Source organism: Mastigoproctus giganteus, chromosome 1 (assembly GCF_048544385.1).
Source record: "Mastigoproctus giganteus isolate SK-2022 chromosome 1, ASM4854438v1, whole genome shotgun sequence".
Lineage (NCBI taxonomy): Eukaryota > Metazoa > Arthropoda > Arachnida > Uropygi > Thelyphonidae > Mastigoproctus > Mastigoproctus giganteus.
In genome coordinates, this window is record NC_143575.1 from 27,266,361 (window position 1) to 27,286,383 (window position 20,023).

General features: G+C 33.7%; 1 protein-coding gene across 15 annotated transcripts in view; it reads right to left on the reverse strand.

Moving 5' to 3' along the window:
• The window catches only part of LOC150090662 (MAGUK scaffold protein DLG1-like), an 800,778-nt gene that overhangs the window by 39,442 nt on the left and 741,313 nt on the right, over positions 1–20,023 (reverse strand). For all 15 annotated transcript variants that reach the window (XR_016546888.1, XM_090372078.1, XM_090372070.1 and 12 more), the window contains 5 exons: positions 15,784–15,960; positions 12,484–12,556; positions 11,892–11,991; positions 3,496–3,516; positions 274–315 (listed from right to left, as the gene is read on the reverse strand). Coding sequence is in view for 14 of the 15 variants with exons in the window: in XM_090372078.1 (XP_090228204.1) it covers positions 274–315; positions 3,496–3,516; positions 11,892–11,991; positions 12,484–12,556; positions 15,784–15,960 (413 nt within the window). In the remaining variant the exon portion in view is untranslated. The remainder of the gene's footprint in view (positions 1–273; positions 316–3,495; positions 3,517–11,891; positions 11,992–12,483; positions 12,557–15,783; positions 15,961–20,023) is intronic.

The following is a 20,023-nucleotide window of genomic DNA, read 5'->3' on the forward strand; positions in this document are numbered from 1 at the left end:
GTACTGACAGATGTAGAGAACCGACACTTTCGGCATTTGAGAAGTGGCAAAAGGTGACCTGATCTGACAAAACCTGGTTATAGTTGTTTCATCCCAAAATATAAATGATATATCAGTAACTGAGGAGAAGCTATATTAGTTGAAATAGAATATAAGCATTTTATTATGGTAGTTGGTAGATTAAGTTTACTGTACCTCCTGCTGCCAAACAGAATTAAAAAAAAAAAAAAAAAATATTAGAACTAGTAGACAGTAACCTTAAAAATCACTTACTGTTGGCTTCAGTATCACTGGTGTTTGATGTGTTTAGGTTATCTGTAAAATAAAAAATAAACAGGTAGAATGTGATTTTGCAATATTATTGCCGTATTAAATAAAAATAGAATCAAAGATATTAAGATTGAAATGATTACATTCACATGCTGCTAATGTGTATATATTAGCAGCATATGAATCAAGAACCCTACAATCTTGATGCAAAGTATTCGCACAGTACTACCATAAATACTGTTATTCTTTTATTAATTGAAAAGGAACTGCCACCATGTGTTCCACCAATACCAGTCATTATACAGTGGAAAAGCTGGTTAAAAGTAACTGTTTCATTAAAAAAACATGGAACATTAATCCAATTTTTTCTTATATTGAAGGAAAAGTGTCACACTCAGTTGGACTATTCCAATTTGTAGATCTGTCCAGAAATAATTCACTGCAGAGTGATTTAGAGAAAGTGGTATATATCCTCCAAAAATAATAGAATCATTAGTGAAATGAAGCTTCAGAACCAAAAGCGCAGTTACAGAAGAACCCTACAATCTAAAACTTGAGTTTTCACACCTGCAGATGATTCTTCAAATGAATGTGGTGAGAAAATACACATATCTCACAAACAAATTGCTTCACACAGCCTTCCTATGACTTTTGCATGTGCAAATTTTTCAACTCACTGCGAGCTATGAATCTGCAAATTCCTATTTATTTTGTATTCAAAAACATTCATTTATTTGAAAATGATCATCTGCATAATCTCGGTTTCTCAATCACTGTGGCTACCTTTTGGAATTCTGCTCTTCACATCCCACAGAATTTTGGAATGGTGAAGGTGTTAAACAATGCTTTCTGAGATTATCACTGCCAGTAAGCAGTGTTATTGTGGAATGCTTATTCTTTCAATGTTCACTGTTGTTTTATTAAGGGGGAGAATTCGTTAATATAAAGATGCTGTTTAAAAATGCAGGTATGCTATAACCTGCACACTTCAAAAGCCTATTTTTTTACTTTGATTTTGGAATATTACTTATTATGATATCTTTAAAATTCACATAAAAATCATGGCTGATTTTTGTCACTTGTCCACAACTCCCCTGGGATTTTTGCTATTTTTTTTTTTCAGTGAATATTGCCTAATACTAATGATGAACACAGGAGCAAAGTTGATGTGAAAATTAAACCATTTTAAATTTAAATTTTACTGAGTAAAAATATGAAACCTTAAAGTAGGATAATGTATTGTCCTAAGAATTAAGAATCAAAGTAAAATTCAGTTCTACATTTGTTCTGTGCAATTCTGAACACCCCTGTACACATACACACACAGTATGATCTTTTTTCTAATGTGTGAACTATATTTTCCCAACATGTGAACTATATTTAGCAACACTGGGAAATTCATGCCACAACATGTCCAGTGTGCCCTCCTCATTTATCAACAATGTGTTGCAGTTGGAGTGTGAAGTTGGAGAATATGGTCCAATGTTTCCTTTGACACAGAAAAAAAAAATTAATTTTCAACTACTTTCTCCAGTGCAAGAATAGGTCATGGATTCTTCTGTTTATGGAAACACTGTCTGAGATAACCTTAGAGATAAAAATCATATGGGCTTAAATCAGGTGACAATGGAGGTCATGTCAGTCCTTTGCCATACACCTCAGGGAAGTGGTTAGAAACCACACTGTTGTCAAAAATTTCATCCAAGACAACCCACAGCATGAGGCCTCACACAGTTCTATTGAAACAAGTTTTCATTTATGTCAATACCACAGCCATACAAAAAATACACTAAGTTGTCCCCAATGACACTGAGGTAGATGTCACTTATGTTTTCTTCAATAAAACATGCCCAAAAATGTAAAATGCCAAAGTGCACACTATATTGTGATCTTCATGCATGTAATGAATTGTCAACAATAACATATGGATTCTCCAGAAGCCAAAATCATGCATTTTGCTTAATCACATTCTTACTCTAGCAGTGCAGTGAACTGTGTGGCAAATCAAACATGCCAATCATTCACATTAAGGCTGGCTGGCTGAGCTGAATTTGTAAGGATATCCAAACAAGTCACCTTGATAAATCTTCCTTACTAAACTGTAAAATAACCTCATCTGTTGTGAAAGTTAATACAAACTTTTTCTTGGGCTTTGCAGCAAGATTTCCCAAGCTTTATCAACCCTCTCTAGCATTCTTAATGACAGCGTTCTTTTTCACGATCTTTCCTTTCATTCTAAAAGACTGACTGTTCTCTTAAACTGATCCACTAACCTCAACACTGTTTGTTTTGTCTGTCCATTGCCAGTGTTGTTGGTATCTTCCCTGAATAGAAATAATTGCATTCTCATTTCTGTAGCATGCTGTATGCTGCAATTTTCTTCACATCAGCTGGAGGGTATTCAATGTTGCCAACCAAATCTCCAAAGCTTTCTCTACAAAGTAATGATGTTGTTGATATAAAAAAACTGAAATTTACAAAACTGCAGAGAAAAGAAATAGCACAATGACTAAAACAACATCCTGTATATTGTATCATATCACATTACAATCTACACAAGGGAAAAGAAAGAAGAAAAAATATATTTTCAATTATTAATTTCTTTTCTTTAAATAAGGTTTTGAAAACAATACCATTATAGAATCTTCTTCCATTTATACTTTATGTGAGGGAGGATTCAGAGAGAAATATCTATTCGTGGGTACAATTATTTTCTAAATGTTGGATGTGAAAAATCAGCTCAAAATTAATGGGATTATAAAAGCTTTTTTGAAAACAAACCATTGCTATTATAAATATACTTTTATAATATTTTTTTTTAGCTTTGAATTTGTATTACTGAGTTGGAATACAAATATTAATAATAAATACCCACCAATATCTGCACAAATAATTTCTAATTCTGACAATTAAACAGACCCCATATAACTATTCATGTTATAAAAGTGCAAATCACTAATTGGTTAAAAAAGAAGGTACCTCAGATAACTTAGAATGATTCTGCCTCATTCAAACACAATTACAAAATAAAATTTTGAAAATAGAGAAAAAAAATCTGAAATACAGAATGCATACACCTTGGTCAGAAATTATAGAAGCTGAAAAAACAAAAACAATTAGTTATATATTGTATATTATAATTATTTATATTAAAATATATAAATAGATATCTACATACAACCACATAGTTAATACATCCTTCTATAGAACTTAAATTTTGCTAACCTTTTGTTGGTGATCCATCCCCTATAAAAATAAAAATAAATCTTCTTTAACAAAATGAATTTTGAAAAATAACAACAAGAAACATTATTGTAAATCTTCAATTAAGAAATTATTCATTATACCTTTTTCATAGTATATATACCACACAAAATTAAGTAATGGCAACAGTAAACTTTCTCACTAATGAAATGCTCATAATAATCAAAAATAATAAACAATTGTCAGTGTTCGTCATTCTGTTCTTCTGCTTGCTTGAGGCAATTTCACTATTTAACTGCTGTTACTATTACTAATATTATTATTATTAATAATAATATTAATGATAATATTAATAATAAAAATGATAGTAAAATATTTCAGGCCCATAAATCAAGAGTAAGAACTGCCCACTGAATAGATGCTTCAACAATTCAAATTTATTATGCATAAAGGTTCAAGAATGAACACAAGTTCTGTGATCATTGTCAATAATTATAGCATAAATGATATGATATAATTAAGAATAAGCTGACCATACAAGAAATTGGTGGGGAATGTCAAGATGGATTTGTGCTTTCTGACGTTACAAGATAAGATCACTATGGATTGTGCATAAATGGCTACAATTATGTATGATGCATGAAGAGAAAATATAGGGACATAAAGAAGATATAAATATATCTTTTATGTCATTTATATCTTATACATTTTATATCTTTTTACTTAAATACTTTACAGTTGTATATATAAGATTACATACATATTTACATGTATCCTATATACTGATACCCGATTTATATCTTTTTTATAATAAGATAAAGAAGATATAAAGAAAAGTCTTATAAACTGGGATTTAGAGGGGAGATTCACAAGAAATAATAATGTAGGACCTAGCTAGAAATCCATTCTCAGAGTTATAGCCAATAATAAACACCCTATACATCTTTTATGAAATAACTTTTCTTCAGTTAACATTACTTTAAATACTGCAAATTATTTTCCCAGAAATATTGCATTCCTTTTCAGAGTCACAAACTAAATGTTTTAGTGTTTTAATATACAGCGATACAAACATGGATTGCATTGTCTGCTCTTCAGAAAAAAAAAAAAAGAAAAAAAGCTTACTAATGACAAAAAAGATCCCCCTTTCTTTGTAAGTTTATATCTTTTTATAATAAGATAAAGAAGATATAAAGAAAAGTCTCATAAACTGGGATGTAGAGGGAAGATGCACAAGAAATAATAATGTAGGACCTAGCTAGAAATCCATTCTCAGAGTTATAGCCAATAATAAACACCCTATACATCTTTTATGAAATAACTTTTCTTCAGTTAACATTACTTTAAATACTGCAAATTATTTTCCCAGAAATATTGCATTCCTTTTCAGAGTCACAAACTAAACGTTTTAGTGTTTTAATATACAGCGATACAAACATGGATTGCATTGTCTGCTCTTCAGAAGAAAAAAATAAATAAAAAAAGCTGACTAATGACAAAAAAGATCCCCCTTTCTTTGTAAAATAGCACAAATACATGGCAAAATCAAAAAAACAAATTCATTTTATATATAAAAAAAAATTACTGTAATCCCAAAAATGAAAAGTTGGGATGTAGACAAGAACAGTGAGGTTCAGGAGTGGAAAATCAATGAGGAGGGGAAGGGTTAACAGTGCGAGTGAATTACTGTAAGTTTTAGCATTTATGAGTTCAAAGGCAAGAGTATGCTATAATGTTGGACAGACTGTTCAAAATGTTCAATGGTGTGAGAGTTAAATAATTTCCATTTAATTAGATACAGCAATCAACTGGCCAAATATTTCTGCTTCACTTTAACTGTTTTAATGATAACCAGCATTCCAGTCCCAAACAGGCAAGCAATCACATATGTTAAGTATACGTAATTGCTTGCCCAATTCATTTTGGGTTTTTTTTGCTTCAGTCAGAAGTATTAGTGGCAAATGATGTCATCCAAGAAAAAAAAAAAAAAAAACACCCAAAATTTAGCATTAGAATTAATAGAGGAATATGATACAAGAAAGCAAGCTTATACAGCATCAGCCAAAAAAAAAAAAAAAACCCATTTCACCCATCCATTCACTTGTCTAGTTCTTTCTTGAATTTATTTAAGCTATCAACTTCCACAATGACAGATGAATGTTTGTTCCAGCAATCAACCACCCGCTGGCTAAAGGCAAATTTACGCACCTCTATTCTGTAACTGTCTTTCCTCAATTTGAATTTCTGCTGCCCCCCCTCGGGTGCGGAATCTGAGCAAGAGGAAGAATGTCATCAGCAATGATCTTGCTCAATCCATTCAAGGCCTTATATACCACAATCAGATCTCCTTGCAGGTGCCTAATTTGCAGAACTTAAGCCTTTCTTGGTAAAAGGTCATCCTTTGCTTCTCTCAATCTCGTTGCCCTTCTCTGTACTTGTTCAGCAGCTCTACATCCTTCCTAAAATGAAGCCTCCATACATGTATGCAGTACTCGAGGTGTGGCTTGACCATCACCATATAAAAGGGGATAATCACCTCCTTATCCCTGGTAGCAAAATTCCTGTATATCATTGACAAGACCCCAAGAGCTGTTCTGGCAGCTTGCTTGCACTACTCAGAAAACTTCATATCTGGCTGCACACAATAACCCCCGGGTCTTTTTCATTCTCCACTACCCTGAGGCCGACCGGGCTAGCCGAGTGGGTAAAGTACCTGCCCGGCAACCCAAAGGTCGCGGGATCGATTCCCGCCTCGGGCTTGGATCAAAGTACTGCAAAAACCTTGGGAGGTGCAATATGGCCACAGAAGCCGATGCGCCAACAACTACCAAATAAAAAAAAAAAAAAAACCTACCCTGAGTATGGTACTGCACAGTTGATACGTTCCTCTGGGGTTACTTCTACCCATATATACAGTACTTTGCATTTGTCAATGTTAAACTTCAGTTGCCACCTCTCAGCCCATCTGCCCAATTTTTCTAGATCCTGTTGCAGTAGCATACTGGCATTAACAACCCTGCCAACCTTTGTATTGTCTGCAAACTTGGACATCAAGCCTGAAATACCTTCATTAATATCATTGATAAATACAGAAAACAATAATGGGCCCAACACCAAACCTTGGGGGACTCCACTAATAACATTAGTCCACGAAGAGCAGTGTTGATTGTTCCAACAATCGACCATCCGCTGGCTGAAGGCAAACTTACACATATCTATCCTCCTACAACCATTCTTCCTCAATTTGAATGTATGTCCCCTGAAAAGTTGTGTCAAAAGCAGTTTTCTTCAAAACATTCACTGTTGAAAAAAAGATACCCAAAAGGTTATCCATATCAGAAACTAACCTATGAATTTGTTTATTCTACAGTGAGTATTACTGAGAAATATAATTATGTCATAAAATTCAGTATTCACAGAGTCTGCATTGAAAGAAATATTGTGGATTTCTTTCATGGATTTCAGTCAACTTATGTCTTTCAAAAACAAAACTTGCTGAAATCCATAAAAGAAGTATACCTTCTGTAAAAGGCATAGATCTTTATGTAAAATGCTGTAAATTTTATAGAAAAATCATAATATCATAACAAACCTTTGTATCGTAACAAACATGCACAAAAAACTTGATGTGCCTTCCTCAATATCATTAATAAACATTGAAAGAAGTAAGAGGCTCAGCAACACAACATAAGGTATACTTCACTAATAATATTAAGGGCCATCAGTAATCATACCTCCCTCCCTCCCCCCCTCTCTCTCTCTTCCCCCCCACCTCACAACCATTTCTTTATCCATAGCAGTAGGTTTCCATACTCCTTCAATCTGAACAGAATTTTTCATGTGGAACAGTACCAAAAACTTTGCTGAAATCTAAGATTATGATTTCGAAATTATTTTTTTACTTCAAGTCATTTTGTCACTCTCTCACAGTAGCTATTAAAATGGATTAGACAAGATCTCCTCTTAATAAATCCTTGCTGTGATTGGTGTATAACTGCATTTCTGTCAAGATGAGCCTGAATTACTTGTTTAGCTAGTCACTGAATTATTATCCCTGGCACAGAAGTTAAGCTTACAGGCCTATAATTACTCACTTAGCCACCTGGTCAATCTTTGTGAACAGGAGAGACATTTGCACATCTTCAGTCTTCAGGAGATCCCCTGAATACAAGGATGTCCTCATAATTATGGAAATATGTTGGCTTAACTTTTTGCTGCTTTTAATATAACTGGATGTATTCCGTTCTCCCCAACCGAGGTGCCTTTATTTACTTTTAACTCCAGCATTTTCTCTACCAATTTCCTATCAGTTATCACCTAGCCCCCGATCAGAAAATAAGTATACTTCTTGTATCCCTATTCCTAAAACTTGTTCACATGTAAAAATAGATGCAAAATATTTATTCAGTTTGGCAGCAACTTAAACAGGATCATCAATAGCTATGCCATTCATATGCAATGCACCAATGTGACTCACTGCTTAACCTCTAGAGTATGTTAAGAATATACTAGAAAAGCAGCAAAGAATTCTTTGCTATATTTTTGTGCATTCTTGGCCAAAGACTTCTCATAATCTGCTTTAGCCTTTAACTTCCTTTAGTGACTTAAATGTAGATTAACTTAAACTTATGATAGGTTTCTGTATCCCACTGATAATTTATGATCACTCAATGCATTTTATTCTCTTCCACTAGTCTCATCAGTTATGTGATGTACATTTGGATCTAAACTTTAAACAGTATTTCTTAGCTGGTATAAAAAAGGTAACTAGCTTCTACAGTTACTTCCCTGATCACTTCCAATTTATCTTTTCTTAACAATGTAAGTTAGTCCCACTGAAAGAAATTTAAAAACTTTCTAAAACCATTGCTGTCACCTTTGTAAAAGCAAAGTTCTTTCCCTTTACTCTTGACAATAGCTATATCTTTAAATAAATCCCACATCAATACATTGAGGTCACTGCCATCTAGTGATTCCTTTACCTGAAGATCGTTATTGCATGTAGAGTCACTACTGATAATATGCTGTTATAGAAAGAGTATCTAGTAAATCCAGAAATGGTCTACTACTGTGTGAGCATGCTTGCAAGTTACAGTCAATATCTGGAATGCAAAAATTCCTCTGTGATAAAACATTAATTTACTGGCCCCTACTCATGTTCATAGGGACAATAATATATTCCTACTCTCATTTTGTTTTCTCAGTGATTATGTCACACCAAACTAACTCAACGCTATACTGGCTACCCACGTCAACTGGGTATATTGCCTTAGAATCTAGATGTTCCTTAATCATGGGCATAATGGGGTATGTCTGCTAGGAGCAAAAGTAGATGTTGTAGGGCAGATATCATCTTTTAAGAGCAGAAAAGGTGATACTGTTGTACACATTGGCACTAATGATATGAAGAACTAGGACTGAATTTGAAAGTGTCTGTAATTCTGTCCAGACAAAATAGGAGGGAGTACATGTTGAGAGCCTTGTCAATGAATTCAGCTGTGGAGAAAATGTGCAAGGCTCATGGGGTAGAATTTTTCTCAGCCTGGTCTGTGCTTGTTAACAGGAGAAACTGCTTCTACAGGGATGGAATACACTTAAATAGAAAGGGTGCAAGAATATTTGCTGATGCTATCAAGGCAGAGATAGATGGGTTGGAAAACTGCTAACATGGGGGATGGGGATACACAGAATAACCAAAGCCACACGAAGAAGTGAAGGTGATCCTTGCACTGCTTCTATTGGAAAATGCAGCAGCCCAGAAAGCAAGGTGTCAGGGATTTCAGGCCCTGCTGTGGATCATCATGGAACAAGTGAATACATGGGTTGTGTAAGGGTAACTAACAGTAAGAACATATGCATGTATACCTGCATGTAAACTAATGCTAGAAGCATTGTAAATAAACAATGAATTTGAAGTACTGATTAAGTCATCAAATGCAGATGTTGTAGGGATAGCAGAGACATGGTGTCATTCAGACATAAGTGATGCTGAATTTGAATATGGGGAGTACAATATATAGAGGAAGGACAGACAGGACACGAGAGGTGGAGAGGTTATAGTTAAGAAACATAGTTAGTTAAGAAACATAATAAATCTAAGGCAGTGCATCCAGTCAACATGGGTGACCAGTACAATGTTGAGTCAGTTTGGAGTGATATAAGCACTGGGAAAACAAAATTGAGATTAGGAGTGCATTATAGGCCTTATAACTGTGATGAGTATACCAAACAGCTATACAGAGAAATAGTGGGCCAGTAAATCAGAATGTCTTATAATGGGAGGATTTTAACTTTCCAGATGTTGACTGGAATTTAGTTTGGTCACCCACACTAACAAGGTTTTTGTAGATTTCTTGGATGACTGTTTTCTATAGCATCATGTTAGAGAGACAACAAGAGGAAGTAGTACTCTTAATCTGGTTATCAACAGTGATTCTACATGCATCAAGAGGTAAAAGAACCACTAGGTGGCAGTGATTACAGTGTACTAATGTAGAATATAATTAAAAACATAACTACTGTCAAGGGTAAAGGCTTTTTGGTCTCAGACAGTGTTTAAATTCCATCCAGTGGGACCAATCGATGATGTTACCAATAACAAATTCTAAACGGGAAGCAATCATATAAGCTACTAGGCTTTTCATACTAACAAAGAAATACTGTTCAAGGCTTAGAGCTAAATGGAGATCAGATGAACTATTGAGACAAATGGCAGAAGAAAAGTGCATAACATCCATATAAAGTATCAGGTGATTCAAAAGCCTATGGTAGATATAAGTTAGTCTGCAATAAAGTCATAAAGTTGGTTAGGCAAGCTAAGGAAGATTATGAGAAGTCACTAGCAAAGAACAGCAGCAAAGTCCTTCTACTGTTAATAAAAGGGTTTTTATTAACAGCAGGAGGAGATTGAATCACATTGGGGAAAATGTTGACAACGGGTTAACTGTTGATGACCCTGCTCAGGATGCTCACAAATTAAACAGGTATTTTGCATCTACATTTACACATGAAGAATCCTTTAGGAGAACAAATGCCAGAAGTTTATCAAACTCCAATGGGAAGCAGATGGAATCTATCTAATCATATTAACAGGGACAGCAAAGTTAGTAAGCAAGCCTTTAGCCATAATTATGAGAGCATCCTTGAATTCAGGGAAGGTCCTTATGGACTGCAGATGTGAGAACATCTACAGCCCTATCAGTTCTAACCAATCTGATAGGTTACTATGATGCAGTGACCAAGGAATTAGATGCAAAAAATAATTTTGCCATCATATACTTGGATTTCAGGAAGGCTTTTGACACTGTTGCACATAAAAGACTGCTGTACAAACTGGAGCTATGTGGTATTATGGACAAGTTACTACTATAGAAAAAGGGATGGTTAAGTGGAAGAAGACAATTGGCACTGCTCTTCGTGGACTAATGTTATCAGTGATGTTTCCCAGTGATGTTACAGATTATACAAAAGTTGGCAGGATGGTTGACAACAGTCATTGTGGGAGCTACTGCAACAAGCTCTAGGAAAATTGGGTTAATGGGTTGAGAAATGACAGTTGAAGTTTAACATTACCAAATGCAAGGTACTGTATATGGGTAGTGCTAACCTAAGTAACTTATCAACTGTGTGGTGTTACATTCAGGGTAGTGGAGAATAAAAAAGACCTGGGGCAACACGGTTGTGTCTGCACTGGACAACATGAGCTGTCCAGTGCAGACACGCTGCCAGGACAGCTCATGGAGTTTTGTCAATGATATACAGAAACTCTGCTAGCAGCGTGATAAGGAGGCGATTTTCTTTTGCATAAGGCCATGGTTAGGCCACATCTTGAGTACTGTATACAGGTCTGGAGGCCTTGCTTTAGGTAGGATTTAAATCTGCTGGAATGGGTGCAGAGAAAGGCAATAAATTCAAGTTGAGGAAAGATGGTTGCAGAACACGTGTGAAAGTTTGCCTTCAGCCAGCGGGTGGTTGATTGTTGGAACAGGCTTCTGTCTGTTGTTGTGGAAGTGTATGGGTTGAATTGAATAAATTCAAGCAAGAACTAGACAAATTCTTGGAGGGTACAGCTGGGTGAACTGTGTAGGGTTTTTTTTTGGCTGATGTTATATAAGCTTGCTTTTTTGCATGATTTGCCATTACTACTACTACATTTGCCACAAAATAATAAACATGTATTATATATTCAATAATAATAAAAATAATAAACATGTATTATCTTAAAAATAATATATAAAAACATATTCAGTTATGCAAATAACAGCAAATGATATTTAAATAATAAAACAATCAAATAGAACTGTAAGAACTATTGAAGTTCAAATACAGATAACTATATGCATATACCATTAGTTCACCAACCCAGTTTTATAAGAATGGGGAAAGGAGAAAAAATCAGAAACATCTGATAAACTTACGCTCAACATCACTGCTATCTTCTGCACTGTTATCTTTGCTTTTCATAAAAGGAAATTTACGAGAGAAAGAAAAGTTTTTCTTTTTCCTATCTAAAGTGTTCTGCAAAAAAAAAATAAAATAAAATAAATAAAAAATAATAAACATGTATTATATATTCAATAATAATAAAAATAATAAACATGTATTATCTTTAAAATAATATATAAAAACATATTCAGTTATGCAAATAACAGCAAATGATATTTAAATAATAAAACAATCAAATAGAACTGTAAGAACTATTGAAGTTCAAATACAGATAACTATATGCATATACAGTATTAGTTGCAGTGGTTATTTTCTGATTATATCTCTATTTGAGACCAAAGAAGTAGCCCTGTTTACTAAATGTGACAACTATTCCAACCATGATTAAAAAGTATATTTAACAAAAAAACAAAGGACAAAGCAGATTTTCTTCTGCTTATAAGTCTAACTTTATTAAGTTCCACAGACAATTACAATTAATTTCCAGTTAGAAAATTAAGAGTAGTACATATTAGTGATGTGAAAAATATTTTTGAAGTAGGATTGATCTTTAATGATTCATACCTTTCCATCATTTAAACTGCCTCTTCCTTGAAATTTCACAGATTTTAATCTTGCTTTTTCTTTTCTTTCAACTCTAAACAAGAGGTTAATGAATTTTAGTTAACAGAATGTAATCTTCATAAATTAAATGCTATTCAATAAGATTAAAAAGTGACATACTGATAATATATATATATATATATTTTTTTTTAAAAATATATATAAAATGGTCAATTAAATACTTACTACCATTTTGAGCCTAATAAAACATTTTAATAAAGACAGCTGAGCTTCTTTATATGTAACTTACCACCAATATATGCTGATATAAATGAATGGAAAGGATGTAGGAAAAAATAAAAATAAAATAAATTAATATCATCTGATAACTCGACAGTAGTGGTGCGCAAAAACATCGGTCAGTCGCCTGACAGGTGCCAATATTTCATCTTTTCTTAACAGATCACAGTACTTACTTTATGTGCTTTGTTTTAATAAAAAAATTTCAATTTTAAAACATGCACCTTTTATTTTCTAAAAATAAACAAAAAAAATAATAAAAATAAATAAATAATTCTACTAACATTTGCAAAAAAAACCATTTTAAACGTAAAATAAGAATAGCAATCCCTTATTCTCTTACAGTTTCCAGTTTAAACGATCATTAAGTTTGCAAAATTTCAAATATGCACATGCACAAATACATCTGCTTATTGTGCGTATCTCTCTATACATTAAAAAAAGTTTTCCTCCTAGTGATATTTATTCGAGCCAATGGGAGAAGAGGGTGAGGCAATTACATGCAATTACAAATGAAATTAATTATTGACAACTGCCTCCATAATGTTCACCAACCTCGTGCACGTGCATCACTGTCTAGCATTTGATGTTCCATTGTAATGTTTTTTTGTATATTAATGAATATTATATATTCGTATTTAGTTTAGTATTTTGTAAATATTTAATTTAAATATTTTAGTCCTGCTCTTTCATATGCACAATATTCCTCATGCATTATGGAACCTGAAGCAAAAAGTCTTTGACTAAAATATATTATTTGGGTACCACTTGTTTCCGCACAGCGGGCATGGTCGTAGAATGGAGTGATTGCACGGTCGAGATCTGTGATTTAAAATCGGAAAACAAGTTCCCGATTTTAAAACAGCAGCAAGTGGGGGGAATAAACACCCTGGACATGTCAACCTAGTAAAGGGGTGGGGCTAAACAGTGAGTGGCACCTGCCAATCACTGCCTTTTTCCTGACTTTTGGTCGAAGTATGGAGTGGTACCCAAGATCTGAATTTTTACCAGGCCTTTTCCTAAGTGATCTATGTAACAGCAGGTAAATAATTACACAGTGATATTTATTTGACCTTGAAAATGCTGCACGCTATAAATGCACAGGTCTATAATTACATAGGTAATTTACTGGTTAGATATCAATCAGTGCGTTTCAACAGGTGTGTCTTTCATGTAGAAAATATTTTACTTACTCCGTCATACCTTTACATACGACATAGAAAAGCGTGTGCAGGGGTTGGCGAGCAAAGCGAGCAGAACCCCCTAGTAAATATTAAAAAAATTAAAAACCTATTTTATATATATTCAATACCATTAGTTACTTCTGTTTTCAAGTTTGTTTGGCGCCTCCATAGCCAGGTCGGCAGGAGTAGTAGTGCGTAGCACACGCTTCTTGATTAGACCGGGGTTCGAGCCTGTGACCACCAAATACGGAGGATGCGGAAAGGTCAGAGAATGACCACCGCATATCCCCGGAGCAATATGGCCTTAGTTGCTAATGCTCCTAAAAAACCAAATAACATCAAGTTTGTTTCAAATTTGGCCATTTTGGAAATCTTAAACTAGGTATCTTGCTTCCCATAGTGTAGTGGCCATCTGGAGAGAATATTGGGTTTTGTATAATCATCTTTATTCTTTTCCTAGCTGTTTTTGAAAGACTTGTTATTGATTTCACAAAGTAAAGATGATTATACAAATCATCTTTACTCTGTGAAATATTCTCTCCAGGTGGCCACTACACGATGGGAAGCAAGATACCTAGTTTAAAATAGATACACAATTTTATCAATGATATACAGGAGTTTTTCCAGCTGGGAAAAAGTTTTTATCTACATGGGAGAACCTGTTGGGTTACTAGCCACTATCTTTGCAACTAGCTGCTTTTTTGCTTGAATAGTGATGCAATAAGTGCTGATGCTGTGTTTGTTGCTGGACTAATGGGAGAAGAAAAACAAGTAACCTGAAACTTTAAACAAACACAGCATCAGCACTTACTGCATCACTCTTCAAGCAAAAAGAAACTAGTTGCAAAGACAGTGGCAGGAAACCCAACAGGTTCTCTCATAGAGATACTAGCATGTGGGTACATGAATGGCTACATAGAAATAAAATAAAAAAACTCAATACAGGCAACTTATTAGGAATACTCCAGATATGACATCAAATACGACTAATGTGTTGGAAAATACACACATTCACCTGGAAGTGTGAATGATATAAAGCACAGTGGCAGACCAAAAGCTAGGATCATCAACTGCACTACTGTTACACCGCAAGCCCATATAAAAAGATCTTATGACCATGGCTTATCTCAATTTATCATGAAGGATCACATGAAGAAAATCAAAGTTGAAATTGTGGCATCCAGTGCTATGAATATACTATGCAATTCTAGTATGGACCAATGGCATGAATCATGCAAACGTCTGCTTAAAACCTTCCCAAATATCCTGTAAAACTGAAATATATTTCAGGATATATATCTATCTAGTGAAAATTATAAGCATGAAATGTTTACAATTTTCAGTTTGAAAAGTGACCGTAACATACAAACAATAGCATCTCGTTTTAAGAAAACTTGTTCCCAATACAATAGGATCAGACCACAATCTTCACATGCTATGTAGTTGGGATAAATTTTGCATTTATTTGGTCTTTTTTGTTTTTTTTTCCCTCTCTTTAATGAGCTGGCAAATGAAAAATTTCCAGTTCACATGCAGGGTATAAAAAAAAACAAAAAAAAACAATGACCCTTAACATAGCTACTGCAAGGATAATGAAACTGTCTGACTTCAACAGGTTGGTATTCTTGTACATTTTTAATTAACTGTTAAGATTATCTCAGTAATTCTTTCCCTCAGCAAAACTATTACATAAAATTTATTTTATATAATGTAGCTTACATACTTTGGGTTTTTTTTTAAAATTAAATTCATTTTGTAATTGAAATAAGATCAAATATTTAAAGGACTCGCACTGTCAACTTTATTTCCAAACAAAATATTTACAAGTAAAATGTACCTTCTTTTACTTGGAATAATTCCTATGCCTTCTTCCTCTCCATCAGGAAGTATTTTTCTGGCTTGCCACCATTCATCATCACTCGCATTGATCACATGAAGTATATCGCCAAACTGAAAAGACAGACCTCTACTTGGCAGGCCACTATCTTTGGATGGATCATAATCAAATAATGCCCTAAGAATATTTAATAAATTAGATTTTATATATGCAAGAAAAAGAATTCCCAATTATAGTTTAATAATAATTATCATTGAGTGCGCCTGATGTAAAATTACATGGCTTACACATACAGCACTTGTTCACAATTATTAAAAAAGTAAACAAAATTAAAGAACTTACAAATCAATCAAACATTTACATATATTTATTTATTTATTCCAATATTAGCCTATACATAGACAGGGTGTTTCAATTAAAACACAGTGGGGTCTATCTTGCTTATATTTAGATTTAATGTATTTGTCTTCTGGACCTTCTAAAAAATTCTATGGTGGAAAACAGCAATTTCATGAAATAGAAGTTTAAGGGAAAAAAAATGCATAATGATATATTCAGTATGTCCAGGAATTAAAAAAAAAAAAGGGGGGGGAGGGATAAACGAAATGAAAATTTCAATGCTTAACTTTGCAGTTTTGGCTGTTTGTTATCAAAGATCAGTTAGCAGTACTTCAACATCATATGGCTGCTACTATTATTTCCACAAATTAAAGTAACAATGTACTAAAAACAGTGGAAGATTCAAATAATTTTAATCTTATAACAAAACAGCAGATACACACCATGCATATAATTTACAACATTCTATGTTTATAATAAAGGATGGCACATCAAAAGTAATAATTTAAATTATATACTTTCCAAAGCAAGCTTAAACCTCAAAAGTACAAAATAAATGGCCACCATCTGATTTAAGTGTGTGGGTTGTTGGTTTCAATGTCCATGAACTGTCACATTTTTGCCAGTCTACTGAGAATGACAAATACCTTGAAATACAGAATTTTACACAAATATGGACACAAATTTATCCTTCAATTGGTCAACAAAATCCAGAATATGCAGTGGAGTGCACTGAAAGCATGAAATTTACATCTCACAGTATTGTCTGAGCCACATAAATTGACATAATGTTGTTTGAGCCACATAAAATGAAGGGTGCAGTGAAAATCATTAGAAGTACAACTTCTCGGCATTTATTTGCATGCACATTTGTAAAATAATGTAACAGTAAATACCATTATATAATCTAAACAGTGAAATTAAGCATGGTGTAGAAACTGGATGCCAAAAATAATTTTCACATTGTATACTTAGATTTCAGATAAGCTTTTGATACTGTTGCATGTAAATGACTATTATATAGTATGAACCAGAGCTGTAATGCTCAATACGTTCTATGTTGATATCAATATTTGTAAAATAATAAGAGAAGTTTACCTCAATATAATATGTAGAACACTTCCTAGGAAGTGTTCAACGTAATATATTGAGGTAAACTTCTCTTATTATTTTACAAATGACTATTATATAAATTGGAGGAGTATGGCATTCAGGGAAAGTTATTATGGATAAGGGATGGCTGTGTGGGAGAAGACAGAGTGGTTATCAATGGACACTGCTCTTCATGGACTAATGTTATTAGTAGATTTCTTTAGGGTTCAGTGCTGGAACCATTGTTACTTTCTATATTTATTGATGATACTGATGAAGGCATATCACACTGTCTAAATTTGCAGATGATACAAATGTTGGCAGAGTGGCTAATGACAATGATCAGGGTATGCTACTGCAACAAGATATAGAAAAATAAATTAGTCAGAGGGTGTTAAGTAGGAACTGAAGTTTAACATTTTCAAACAGAAAGTAGTGCATATGTAATCCCGGATTAGTATAGCAGCTATATGTACCACACTGGAGGAATTGAGAACGAAAAAGACCTAGGGTAATTGTGCAGTCAGACACAAAGTTCTCTCAGCAGTGAAAACACAGGCTGTTAGAACAGGCCGTGGAGGATCAGGGTATGCTACTGAAATAAGATCTAAAAAAAGAAAATAGTTAAGAGGCTGATAAGTAGAAATTGAAGTTTAATATTTTCAAACACAAGGTAGTGCATATTTAATCCCAGATTAGTATAGCAGCTGTATGGTACCACACTGTGGGAATGGAGAACGAAAAAGATCTGGTGTAATTATGCAGAAAAACACAAAGTTCTCTGAGCAGTGAAAACACAGGTTGCTAGAACAGTCGTGGAGTTTTGTCAATGATATACAGGAATTTTTCCAGCTGGGAAAAGGTTATTATCCCACTGTATAATACAATAGTTAGGCCACATTTTGAGTACTACATACAGGTCTGAAAGCCTCATTTAAAAAGGCCATGGATCTGTTAGAATGGGTACAGAGAAGAGCAACATGATTGAATGGAACAAAAGGGTGCTTTGACAAAGAAGGGCTTCAGTTCTTCAAACTTCAGCATGTGAAAACTAAGCTGATCTGATCTGTTTGAAGTGTTTAAGACTTGAATGGATTGAGTAAGCTAAATGCTCATGGTATCCTTACTATTGCTCAGACAACAAACATGAGGGGAAATAAATTCAAACTGAGGAAGGAGTTGCAGGATAGATGTGTGGAAGTCTGCTTTCAGCCAGAAAGTAAAGTAGTTAATTGTCGGAACAAATTTTCATCTGGTGTAGTGGAAGTGAACAGTTTCATAAATAAATTTAAAGAAGACCTAATCAAATTATTAGAGAGGAGAGACAGGTGATATGGAAAGTTTTCTTTTTTTGTCTGATGCTGTATAAGCTTGCTTGCTTATTTGCCACTACTAATACTACAGTCATGATCAGTATCGTTTACGCCTGAGTACTGATGAGCACAATGTCTTGATTCAACTTTGCTCCTGGAGGATATATTTTTTTGCACATTACTTGCTTTACTATGTGGAAGCAGGAGCTAGTAACTAGTGATAAAGTGGTTGATAAATCTAGTTGAGTTAGTAAATTTAACAGATATATACTAAGAAAAGAAAGGTGGATTTCTTTTATGGGTTCTTATCCAATACCTTTTTAGTAATAGAACCATTTGAAATAAATTAAATAAAAAGAGTCACTAGAAATGAATGTTCTATAAGTAATTTAGAGAGATCACTCTAATCATACACAAGAAAATCACTTGACAGTTGAGGATATTTAACATAGTAGGTGTATCAAGACCTATTAAACTAAAAAGGCTGAGACAACCGGCATGTTTTGTGGCAGCTAATGTCTTAATGAGTTGCCTTCAGCCCCATAAGACAAGCAGAGCAAGAGATTTCAATCTTCACATATCAAACTCTTTTAAACAGATGTATTTTTCATTTAGTGTTTCAATACATTTGAGGTCTGTGTATATTAAATTGCTAAATACAGTGTTTTTTTTAAGTCAAATTAACACAAATATTTAGGAGAAATACCCGAGCAAGAATTAAAAAATAAATAAATAAAAAAGACACTATTTTTAGAAAGTGCCATATTGCAAAACATGAATCTTGATTAAAAAAAATTCACAACTTTAAAAAAAAAAAAACATATAATTGTATTTGACTCTGTTTTTGACATATGGATGGTAATTCAATTAATTCATACTAGCAAACAAACCACAAAGTAAACTGTGCTGCTAACACAGTTTGCACAACAGTCATGAACTTAAAGCTCTGTCTTTTTTTTTCACATTATTAATAATAATACAAGACTATTTCTAGAACATTCCTACAGAAGATGCTTTTTTTTTTTTTTTTTTTTTTGCCACTATCGGCAACAATACAGGATGTTAAATATCTATAAAGGGGGAAAATGTAAGAGCCTCGTAATGGTACAGGCACATCATCCTTACAGTATCTTGGAAATCAATAGCATTAAATCTGAAACTATGAAAGTGAGTAAAAAAGTGAACCAAAAAGCTAAGAGAACATTAATGGTTTACTAGAAATCTGTAACAGGACATTTATAGCAAAAACAAGCTTAACAGTTAGACCCGCTGACCCAATGTAATGGCCACCTATATCATCGTACTTCAATCTTTTAGATATTTTTCTTTGGGAGACATGAAATCTAAGGCATATGCTGCATTCCCAGTGCATCTGTCCTGGAAATGTAACATATATCCTCGATTTCAAAGGACACGGGATCCCTGCCTCATGCTGTCATGAGTTGACAAATGCCTCTACAATAATACGAGACTAATGCACTAAATAGCAAACTTGG